The sequence below is a fragment of the Sturnira hondurensis genome, unplaced genomic scaffold (assembly GCF_014824575.4).
Source record: "Sturnira hondurensis isolate 20B ecotype Veracruz unplaced genomic scaffold, ASM1482457v3 Scaffold0008196, whole genome shotgun sequence".
Taxonomy (NCBI): Eukaryota; Metazoa; Chordata; class Mammalia; order Chiroptera; family Phyllostomidae; genus Sturnira; species Sturnira hondurensis.
This window is the reverse complement of record NW_028080827.1, coordinates 21,159,153-21,171,366: the sequence shown is the minus strand read 5'-3', so window position 1 is coordinate 21,171,366 and position 12,214 is coordinate 21,159,153. Positions and strand designations below refer to the sequence as shown.

The window sequence follows — 12,214 nt, the reverse complement described above, 5'->3', positions numbered from 1 at the left end:
GCTCTGGTTCTCTGGGAGTGGGCATGTCAGGCATCTCTGAGGCCTCCTAGCCTTTGTGGTCTGAGCAACTTTACAAAAAGGGAATTGCTTTTTCTGCCCCGACCATTCCAGGGACCACAGAGCCCTTCAAAGGGAAAACATCAGTGGTGTTCTGGAAAATTCACTTTTCAACATCACCACCCAAACTTCGGATTGTGGTGTCTGTTGATTCCTGTTGTAGATACTGCCATCGGGCTTGCACCGAGGTCTGTGTTTGGTGACACTCACCCCCAGTTTCATGCCTGTAGACAAGTCCCCTGGCCTTGAACAGTTTTTAAAAGATTTATTTTATTTTTAGAGAGGAGAAGGCATGGAGAAAGAGAAGGAGAGAAACATCAACATGAAACATCAACATGAAACATCAACATGAAACAACAAACATCAAACATCAACATTGATCGGTTGCCTCTCAAATGCTCCCCAACCAGGGTCCGAGAACTGAACCTCCAACCCAGGCCTGTACACTGACTGGAAATTGAGCTAGCAACATTTCTCTTTGTGGGACAATGCCTAGCGAACAGCCGCACCGGTCAGAAATTGGACATTCTTTTCCCTCAGCCTAGAGCAGTGTTTCCCCTGCTCCAGCTGACGAATTCCTGTGCATCCTTCAGCGTCCAGTTCCTTGGAAGTAGCTGCCCCTCCTCCTCAAAGCATTGCTCAGCTGAACCAGACAGAAAAAAAGCCAGAGGCCGGCCTGACGGAGCGCTACCTGGGGTCAGGGAGCAGGCCTGCCTGTCTCCTCCAGGACTGAGCAAGGGACTAGATTTGTTGAGTTCAGATTCTGGAAGGTAAAGGAAACAGACTCACAAATAGGCTACAGGGCCCTGTGCTAATTCCCTCCCTGGGGCCAACAGGCAGAATTAGGAGTGACCTTCACAGTCAGCCAAGCCAAGCCCTCATTTCACAGCTGAGTCTGAGAGTGCACCAGTGAGTCACTCAACCCTTCCCGAGCTCGGGGCAGAGCCGGGTCTCCTGCCTGCCCAGTGTTCCTGACATTCCCCACGCCGCTCCTCCATCTGGGGAGTGCTGTGTTCCTGCAGGGTTACACGTGAGCCACTTATGGTGACTTCAGCAGTGTGAGTGCTGTGTGAGTGACCTGTGTCTTTTCATTTTCTAAAATTCTTCTGATGGCAGAGAGAAAGCCTTGCGTTATAGTTTCTACATCTTTAACACTTACTAGCGAGAGAGAGAGCGAACAAATACAGGCAGAGCAGCGGAGTGCAGCTTCCAGCTCCAGGCCTTGGCAGGGGGAAACATCTGGCAAGAATCTAATAACGGCTGGTTTTCATTGTTTTTACTTTTACAGCTACTTTCTGTTTATGGCATGGGATACTGGTTTTCCATTAACAAGAGCCATCGAAAGAGTCCTTTTTGAATATAATTAAGTTTAAAGTAATTGGGATATAAGAAGAAATGCTAGGTAGGAAATACCTAATGTTAGGTGGGAAGTGCATATGGCAAAAGCTACCAAGGTGGGATGCAGATGGCCGCTTGCAGAAACACCGTGAAATGTGCGGTGCTCCCTGCAGGTGGACTGTCCTTAAGGCCCCCCCTTCCAAGTTCCGAGGACCCGCCACTGCTGGGGAGACAAACCGCTGGCTCTCCAGCCTCTAGCCCAGCTTCCTTAGCCTTACCGGAACCCGGTCAGCAACCGAGGCTCCCCACTGTGCCTGAGTCCTGTCCTTGGTCCCTGCGTGCACCAGGCCCTCGTCCCCCTGCCATGGAGTAGCCTCCTGTCTGAAGGATGTCAGCTCCACAGTGACGTCCTTGTTGGAAGCCACCAGCCCCTGTGCCAAGGTCTTGGAGTCGTCAGGCTGGGGTTGCAATCCCTGTTTGGTTTCAAAATGGGAATCACTTTATTATTTAAATCACAGAATCAATACATTAGTTTTAAAGATTGAGACATCACAGAACCGTAATGAATAAAGTGAAAAAGTACCTGAGTCAGAAAGTATAATTTCTCTACACATTTTCTCATGTCCTTCCAGATTCTCACTGGCTCTCTCTCTCTCACACACACACACTTTTACACAAATGGAACATACTATTCTGTGACCCGGCTTTTCCACGTATTCCCTCTTGTCTAGGTTTGCATGCCTCCCAGTGCTTATCTTTGTGTAGGTGACCTACTGTTCCATTATCAGGGTGAGAGGAACTTGTTTAGCTTCTTCCCTGCTGTGAAATTCTGATTATCCTCATTTCTGTTAACAACTACCACACACAAAATTGCACCTTTTCCATCTTTATGCTTTACCCCAGTGATTTTTAACCAGTGTGCTGTAAGAATTATTAAAATACGCAAAACACCTGACTATTCAGTTGGGGCACTGACCTCTTTTCCCTTAGACTGTCAAATAAAAATAATGACCACAACCAACACAACAACGGACGTCCGATGTGAACGCCCTGTCTTGAACTGTAAACACGTATATATAGGTCATCTCAAAGAGCTGCGTCTTGGTCATGTCGCATAATAAGGTTGCATCTGATTGGTTAATTCTTGGTACCAGATATACTCGTACACAAGTATAGGTACCTAATATTTGTTAATGTCACTTTGGAACAAAAAGGGTAGGTAATTACTATTCTTATTATTCTTTGTAAATCAATAAAATTATACTTATTTTTGTCAGAATGGCAAAAAATGTATTTTTTGATGTGCCACAGAATTTAGTAATTAGCTTATGCATGCTGTGAGATGAAAAAGGTTGAAAATCACCTCTTTACTCTGATTTATTTTCCTCATAATATTTGTTATCATTCAACACAGTCTCTATTTTGTTGGGTAATTGTCTATCTCTTCAGAATGTAAGCAATGACTGTGTCTATCTTGCTTACTGATGTATCTTCAACACCCAGAACAGTACTTGGAAAACAGTAGGTGCTGTGTTCGATACACATTAGCTAAATGAATGAATGAACAAGGTGATGAACATACTTCTTGTGCACCTGTCTAATTAGCTTTTTTAGGATAAACCCCTAAAAATAAAATTGCGGGGCCAGTGGGTATACTGCACATATGGCCAGACTTCCCAACAGAAAGATTGTGCCAACTTATTCTTTGGCAGCAATGCTTAAGGCCCCATGGAAACACGGGTTTTAACAGTTGCCGGTGTGCCAAGGCTCTCCTGGTGTCGGAAGTCAGCTTCCTCCTTCAGGAAGTATCTCCTGGTTAACGTCAGAGAACGCTCTCTTGTTTCTACCTAGCCCTCCATTTCCTAAAGCTTTGCTCTTGGCAGCATTCTAGAAGGGTCCTCTGGTCTGGCTAGGCAGGATTCCACCCAGTTTTCCCACTGGACTTTAAATTCTTCTAGGGCAAGGTAGGGCAGAGTCAGACCTGAGGGCTTCTCTTCTTTTGACCTTCAGCAGGGTTCCACATGTGAACCTGTCTCCCAGCCTGCTGGTACAGCCCACTAAGTTCCAGGCACCCTCAGCCTCCTTCATCTACTCTTACTTCCTCAGGTGCTTCTCTGATCTGTGTCTTCCTCCGCTCCAAGCACTGAGGAATACAGGCACTGTATTCACTCCAGGCACTTGTCAGTTTTGTGGGTTTCACTGGGGCTCAAAAGACAATGATGCTGATGCTAATGCTGATGGTGTTGATGGTGACAATGAATGGTCCACCTGGACCATGCAGCCCAGGTCACTCGATACTTTGCAGTCATTCATTCCCCTGGTCCTTAAAAGAAATGTGTGAGAAAGGGAAGCAAAAGATGGGAATCACCCCCAATTCATAAATGAACAACCTGAAGCTCAGTAAAATCAAAGGATGAGCACATGGCCATATAGTTAGCAAGTGGTAGAGCAGACATCAAGGTGAGTTTTCCTGATCTCAGTTTCCCCTCTCTTTTCATTATCCCCCACCTTCTAACAGAGAGCCTGGTCTGGGAGCACCTGGGGGTCAAGCTTCAGGGAGGTTCTTGCACCACACAGTGCTCAGCTGCCTTCGCCCCCGCACTGCGCTCAGCCAGTGTACACACTGCTGCTCAGTGATCGGTGCCCACCAGCCGAGAAGGGGGCATCTTGGTCCCCATGTGTTGGCCTCCATGGTGGACACTTCCTTCCCACAACCACCTACCTGGGGCCTCTGCTGGCTCCTTCTCATTCTCAAACTCTTTGACAACCTCTTGGAGTCACAGCCCACTGGGTCTGATGCCTTGAAGGACTCGTAGAGCCTGTTTGTCCACTGGCCTTCTGACCGGATGTGTAGCCAGATGGTATCTGAACAAGAGATGGGCGGGGGTTGTGGGTTGTCAGTGCTGGACTCCAGTGGGGTTCTCATCTGAGGGATTGGGGCTGGGTGTCCACTGCTCAGGTCCTGGGCTGAATGTCCTTCCTCAGATCCAAACCAGCAGCCACGGCCACAGAACATGAAGATCTGATCAATCTCTTGCAAATTTTCTCAGTGGAGTCAATCTAAGCCTACACAATAGGGGTCCAGCCTCCTCTGCCAAGGCAGGGTCACAGCTGCCCTGAGCACACTAGGAGCTCCCCAGGGTCTGTGGGGTCCCTGCCTTCTCCATCAGGCCAGGACCTCACCAAGGAGGGAATCGTTTCCCTCCCACATTCAGCCAGGTGCCTATTAATGGCTCTGCACACAGTATGTGATGGGACCAAAGACTTTCATTTCACCCAGTGCTTGGTGCTTACTAAGGTTCTTTATTAAGTGGATGACTGGCAGTAAGGTGGTGGGGGGCGGCCAAACTTCTGCTGAGGGGACCAGAGAGAATCCACATCATCAGAGTGAGGAGGCCCCTAAAAGATCTCCTTTTTCTTTTCTTTTCTTTTAAACCATGAACTATTTTGGCAGTTCTGTGAAGGAAATGAATAGACTTTTCCTCAAAATAAGATTTTTAATATATAAAGTAACATACATTGGCACTACAAGTGAAAACAGTCATAATGAGAAAGTTATCAAAATATTTTAAAAAACCAAATGCACGCCCTGGCTGGTGTGACTCAAAGGACTGAGTGCCGGCCTGCGAACCAAAGGATTGCCAGTTGGATTCCCAGTCAGAGCACATGCCTGGGTTGCGGGCCAGGTCCCCAGTAGGGGGCACTCAATAGGCAACCACGCATTCATGTTTCTCTTCCTCTTTCTCTCTCCTTTCCCCTTTCTCTAAAAATAAACAAATAAAATCTTTTTAAAAACCCAAATGTGTGGTTTAGAAATACGTGTGCTTCTTTGTTACCATATGAAGTAACAGTGGGGAGTGGCATGGCCACCGGAATTCTATAGTAGTGATGAGGTATCAGCCACGGCTGCTGTGTGATATAAAGGAACATACAGTTCTTATTTAGAAAAAGTCGCAGGTATTGCTAACACTACCTTGGGTTGTTATCTGCGTTCCTAATTGAAGAAAAGGCTAGATTTCAGTTAGAGGTTAGTGAAAATAAAGATGTAGATCTTCCCCCATCCAAGTTCATGAATAAACTGGTTCAACCCTGTATTTGCAGAGAACCTGGGTGATGTGACCTGCTCTCACTGCTTTGTGGGGAAGGAACTAAAATGTCAGGACCAGAGCTCAGCTCCTCAGACTCTGGCTCCTATGCCTCTCTCTCAACCTTCCTCCCCCTTTCTGATGTGTGTGTGTGCTTTTGTGTGTGTGTGTGTGTGTGTGTGTGTGAGAGAGAGAGAGAGAGAGAGAGTCTGTAGGGGTTGGGCTATGCCTTCTCTACACAAATGCACCCTGAGGTGCTTCACACAGTGTCTCATGCAAAGGAAGCCTTCCTAAATGTCAGCTGCATTCAGCCAGCTACAGCTGCCAGCCCAAGTCCCACTCCTGGTTTCTGTAACCCAGCTTTGTAAACAGAGCATTTACCATTCCCCATAAGGACTCACCTCACTGCCGGAGGTTCAGGGCTCAAGAGATAGGCAGATCCTGCTGAGACCCTGAAGAAACCCCTTTAAAAACTGGTCAAATAAATGACTTGTCCATATAATAAACATAGTCTTTATCATCAGACTAGTAGCTACACACTGGAATACTATGCGGCCATGAGAAGGGTAAGTTCTTTCTAAAAGAACCAACATGGAAAGATTTTCATGACATACTGTTCACTGAGAAACAGTTGGCTGCAACACAGTATGAACAGTGTGATCCCACGCATGTAAAACCATCTCTGCATCCGATTACCCACGTGGGTGTACAGGTTGGACACCGCTCACCAAAAGATCGACAATACTTTTCTTTGCATGGAATTATTTGAGGCGTTTTAATTTTCTTTTGTACCAATTTCTATGTTGCCTGAATTTTCCAAGAGCCTATATCTTCATCAAAAAAACAGAAAGGGACTTCCAGCCAAGATGGAGGCGTAGGTAGACACACTGTGCCTCCTCGCACAACCAAAATTAAGGACAACAAAAATTTAGAAACAAAAAACCAACCAGAACAGACAGAAAATTGAACTGTATGCAAGTCCGACAAACATTCATCCAGACCGGTAAGAGGGGTGGGTCACTGGCCGGCAGAGAGGGGTCCCAGCAGGAAAAAGCAGTGGCTGGCAGACCCCGGGCGCAAGGTGGCAACAGGCAGACCCAGTGTGGTGCACAAGGTGGCTGGCTGACCGTGGCCACACATTCGTGTGCAAATAAACCAGGCAAAAAACGAGCAGTGAGACAAACCGTGCAACTCAGGGCCCCAGCGCAGGGAAATAAAGCCTAAAAGCACTGATTGAAAACACTTGTGGGAGTTGAGGTGCCAGGAGAGACTCCCAGCCTCACAGGAGAGGTTGTTGGAGAGACCCGCAGGGTCCTAGAATGTACACAAACCCACACACCTGGGAACCAGCACCAGAAGGGCCCAGTTTGCTTGTGGGAAGCAGCAGAAGGGACTGAAATCTGAGCAGAGCAAGCACCATTGTTCCCTCTCTGACCCCGCTCCCACATACAGTGTCACAACCCAGTGACTGGGTTGCCCCGCCCTGGTGAACACCTAAGGCTCTGCCCCTCGTATGTAACAGATGTGACCAGACCAAAAAAAAAAGGCTCAAAGGGAAGAAACAATCAAAGTCCCAGAGCCAATACATCTAAGTGACCAAGAGTTAGCCAACCTATCAGATGCACAGTTCAAAGCACTGGTGATCAGGATGCTCACAGAATGGTTGAATTTAGTCACAGATTAGATGAGAAAATGAAGGCCACACTAAGTGAAATGAAGTAAAATGCACAGGAAACCAATAGTGATGGGAAAAAAACTGAGACTCAGATTAATGGAGTGGACCAGAAGGGAGAAACAAACAACCAAACAGAAAACAATGAAGAAACAAGAATTCAAAAAAAAGGAGGAGAGGCTTAGGAACCTCCAGGACATCTTTAAATGTTCCAACATTCGAATTATAGGTTACCAAAAAGGGAAGAGGAGGAGCAACAAGTGGAAAAGTTATTTGAACAAATAATAAAGGAGAACATCCCCAATCTGGCAAAGGCAATAGACTTCCAGGAAATCCAGAAAGCTCAGAGTCCCAAGGACGTTGGACCCAAGAAGGAACACACCAAGGCACATCATAACTACATTATTCAAGATTAAAATGAAGGAGAGAATTCTTGAAGCAGCAAGAGATAAGGGGACAGTCCCCTACAAAGGAGTGCCCATCAGACTGTTAGCTGATTTCTCAAAAGAGACTTTATAGGCAAGAAGGGGCTGGAAAGAAATATTCCAAGTCATGAAATGCAAGTTGGATCTACATCCAAGATTGCTTTATCCAGAAAAGCTTTCATTTAGAATGGAAGGGCAGATAAAATGCTTCTCAGACATGGTCAAGTTCATGGAGTTCATCATCACCAAGCCCTTACTATGTGAAATGTTAAAGGGACTTATCTAAGAAAAAGAAGATAAAAATATGAACAATATGAACATTAAAAAGACAGCAAGCTCACAGTTATTAACAACCACACCTAAGACAAAAGCAGACTAAGCAAACAACTAGAACAGGAACCAAACCACAGAAATGGAGATCACCACACGGAGGATTAGCAACAGGGGAGTGGGAGGAGGAGAGAGGGGGGAAAGGCACAGAGAATAAGTAGCATAGACAGTAGGTAGAAAATAGACAGGGGAAAGGCAAGAATAGTATGGAAAATGTATAAGCTAAAGAACTTAAGACACGTGGACATGAACTAAAGGGGGGGGAATGTGGGTGGGAGGGGGTATGCAGGGTGGAGGGGAATGAAGGGGGGAAATGGGACAACCGAAATAGCATAATCAATAAAATATATTTAAAACAACAGAAAGGGAAGAAAAATAGAAAGGAAACAGTCCACCCTCTTCAGACCTTGTCCCTGTGTTTGTCCCATTGTATGTCCAGGCCACCAACCAGGACATTCCAGGGCAGGTGGTGTGCAGCCTGAGTGGGAGGAGCCCTGGCCTGGGGTCTGCACCCCAAGCTGTGGGAGCTGGGTCCTGCTGGGCCCAGGCTAGGAGGCGTCCTATGTGAAGCTGTCTCTTAAGGGGATGTGTCAGAGAACCCCTTTACCCTTCATGAAGCCAAGCGAGGGTCTCATTATGACCTGCCACGCCATGTCTTTCCTGTCAGAAGCACCACCCGAGGCGGGAAGGCCAATCCTTGGCCTGGCCAGGAGGGCAGAGGTCCGGGTGCTGGTTCCAACAACAGCCTAGCACCGGAAGGAAGGCACGGGCATGGTGGGGGTCAGAGGACAGCTGGGCCAAGGGAGGGTTGGCTGAGCAGTTCTATGGGTGCTGGGGACCCACAGAGAAATGGGGGTAGTGTAGGACGGACGGCAGAGGGTGAGAGGGAGTCTGCTGCCCGGGGGCTCCGCTGGGCTCTTGCCCACAGGGAGCAAGAAAGCCTGGTTTCTTGTCACAGACCCCCTGAAAGTGTCCAAGCACCCCTTCCTGTGTGCTGGCTACTCCTCTGCTTAAGACATTCATGGGCTGCCAACGGCCTGTGCCATCCAGCTTCTAAATCTGCACTCAAAGTCCTCATGGTCTCACACGGGCTCTAACCATCTTTTCCGGCCACTGCCTTTCATCACTCTCTCTCTGTCCCTCCCTTCCGTTCTCTCTACCCCACCCCCACACTTAGCTCTAACAACATTGGATGTCCCACACTTCCAGTTTTTTATGCTTTCACCTTGGTCCTCCCTCTGCCTCCTCCTGCGTCTCCTTCCCTGCCTACGAAACTACTAACCTTTCAAAGTTCAGCTGCAATGCCACGCATCTGCGAAGTCTGGCCCGCTTATCCCTCCATGCGGGGCCCTCCCTTGCTACCCTCACAGTAGCTGGTCAGCCCTGACCACACTATTCAGTGAGTGTCTGCCCGTCTGCCTCCTTGTTTCAGAGGGATATTTTGGAAGTCAACTTTGCACCTCTGGTTCTGTTCACCTTTCTGTGCCTGGCTCCCAGCCTGTGCCTAGCACACAGAAGAACTCAGCAAATGCCTGAATGACTGGACCACTTGGCATACCTTTCTGCTCCGGGGCACTGCTGATAGTGAAGGGGTGCCACTCATAGCGAGCAATGGTGGGAATGTTCAGATACACGTAGTCACCAGGCCTGTAGTTGAAAAGAGGGGGCCTCTTGATGAGGAGATGAGTCACCTGGGGAAAGGAGGAAATCAGCATCTTTTGTGCAGACCCAAAGCTGTCAGCCGCCCTGGGACCAGAGGGTAGAGGCCAGGCTATCCTCTGCCATAAACCAGGCCAGCTCAGACATGAGACCCTTCTGTGCCTGCAAGTGGTGGCCACCCTTGAGCATATCTTCCAACTAGGGCAAGGCAACTATCAGAGAAGGGAGGAGTCAGGAAGGGGTTCATAGCTTGATGCCATGTCTTATGGTGTAGATGCTGCTTTTTAGTGGCCCCCGCCTCTGTGAAGCCCTCCCTGACTATTCTAGCCCCTTTCTTGGTACTTCTGTAGCACTCAGCCAGCACTGAAACCACTAATGGTCATCTCCCCTGTAACAATAACACAACCCCGGTGATAGCGTCAGTTTATTGAGCACTTACTGTGTGCCCGAGCTGTGTGCAACACTTTGAGTGCTATCTCTAGTCCTCACAGCAACCCTCTGAGACTAATGTTATACTTTCTCCACTTTCTGCATGAGAAGCTGAGGCTCAAAGAAGTTAAATAGCTTGCTCAAGACCATCAGCTAGGAAACCATGGGATTCAAATCCAGTATTGGCTGTCTGATGCCAGAGCCTGAACATAAACCACAGCCTCATTACTAACTTCCATGTCCTCCAGTTGTCCAGAGTCTTGCCTACCCAGAACTGCCCTCCCTTTCTCCCTAAATGGCCCCAGTCACTCCCCAACTACCTGGCAGATGTCCTAGCCTCCTTTCTCTGCCCTAAAATGCCTCCAGTTACCTTTTGAGTCTTACTGTAATAGGCCCCCCTTCCCACCTCAAAGCCACTACCTAAGTTCAGGGTTAAGGCCCTTATGAGTTCTCATCTGCATATGTGCAACAGCTTCCCTAACGATCCTCTCCAAGCCACCTTCCATAGAGAAACTAAAGAAATCTGTGTGGAATATAAAGCAGCTTAATACCCCTGCCTGGTCCAGGGTTCCCTGGGGCTTGCAAGTGAGGCTCCATTCACCACCAGGCCCTGCCCACGCCTGCAGCAATACCCTTTCCTGTCTTGTCTATCCACCAAACTCCTCCACATCTCTGGAAACCCTGATACGCCATCTCCTCCCTCATTCAGAAGTCTCCTCTGACGTCTCCAAGACAACGAGTTTGATACCCCCTGGAACCGGACTTCTCTCACCAACGCAGCCCTGCACTACAGTGAAAGGGCCGATTCCCTGCTAGCCTCTGGATCTGCGAAGAGCAAGACAGTGCCTGAGCCCTCCCTGTGTCTCTGCCACCTAGCGCAGGGCCTCCCACCTTATAGGCATTTAATATACGCTGTCTGAGCATGTTCTATGCATACCTGGCCTTTAGTGGTATCCTGTCATTCCCCTTCCTATAGTGTCACTCCTGAAGGGCTGGACTGGGTCATGTACTTCGCTTGTCCTCCCCACTGTGCCGGGGCTCCCCATTTCCTTAGGGGTAGAACAGGGTATCCAGCCGCTGCACCCTACCACCACCTGCATCTCCCTTTGGCTACTGAGGCCATTTCTGCACCTTGGAGGGGAGGAGATTGACTTCCACGATGCTCAGGGCTGCCATGCGGGACACTACCAGCCCGATGGCCTTCTCCACGAAGAACACGATGCCAGGGACCAGCAGCCACTTCCAGAAGTTGGGCCCATGTAGGATGAGCAGGATCCACATGGGGAGGTAGGACAGGTGGGTCCAGTAGAACACCTGTGGGGGTGGGGGACACAGCTGCTGGGGTTCAAAGCCTGGGGTGGAACAGAGCCAGGGCTTCGGGTCATCCTTAAAACCAGAGGTTTGGACATACACTCCCTCTCCTGGTCACCTGGCTGAGTAAAAGGCTGGAGGGGGGAAGCTTCCTTGCTTCTTTGTTTTGGGGGCCTGACCCAGGGGGCCTGTAAGGGAAGATTCCTGGTGCCAGCAGGCGAACATCTGGAACATTCCCCTGGGGATGTTCTGAGCAGAGTAGAGCACCCCCAAAGGGCTCATCGACAGTAATGTCTCATCACACAGACCCTTCCTCATGGGAAAGAAAGAAAAGACAGCAGCGGTTTCCTGGGAACGGAAAAGAAAAGAGCTGAGCAGTGAGGTTTAGCATGTGCCCTGCGGCTAGCTTGGGACGGTCCTAGTAAATGACTTTTCTGAGCTTTAGATTCCTTGTCGGTTGAGTGAGGATGCTGATTCCTACTTGAAAGGATTGTCACTGGCCCAGAGTGGGTGCTCGGTGTATGTCTATCTCTGAGGTGACGAGATCAGTCCAGGGGACAGCCAGGGTCTCCAGACTAAATCCTCTATGACTTCCTGTGTCTTGAGGAGGTTTAGAGAGAAGGAAGCAAAAATGAAACTAGTATAACATTTTTGGAGCTCCTGTGTTCCGGGTAGGGAGTTACTGGCTTCACGTATATTATCTCACTTGATTCCTAAAAAAACTTCAAAGGTAGAGTATATCTTCATTTTATTGTTGAGGAAGCTGAGTGGCCTGAAAATAGAGGGGTGAGGAGTAGAACCCTGGGGGCCTATGTTCCTTCCCCTCTCTATGCCATTTTGAGCCCAGTTGAATCCAATTAGGTCAAGGGGATGAGCCAGAGAATCTTCTAGAGCAAAACATTTGCATG

General features: G+C 48.5%; 1 protein-coding gene across 2 annotated transcripts in view; it reads right to left on the bottom strand.

Annotated features, from left to right (window-relative positions):
• The window catches only part of NOX5 (NADPH oxidase 5), a 41,939-nt gene that overhangs the window by 13,029 nt on the left and 16,696 nt on the right, over window positions 1-12,214 (bottom strand). For both annotated transcript variants that reach the window (XM_037054232.1, XM_037054231.1), the window contains exons 8-11: window positions 11,127-11,309; window positions 9,466-9,598; window positions 4,118-4,260; window positions 1,674-1,868 (exon numbers count right to left, since the gene is read on the bottom strand). In XM_037054232.1, coding sequence (XP_036910127.1) covers window positions 1,674-1,868; window positions 4,118-4,260; window positions 9,466-9,598; window positions 11,127-11,309 — 654 coding nt within the window. The remainder of the gene's footprint in view (window positions 1-1,673; window positions 1,869-4,117; window positions 4,261-9,465; window positions 9,599-11,126; window positions 11,310-12,214) is intronic.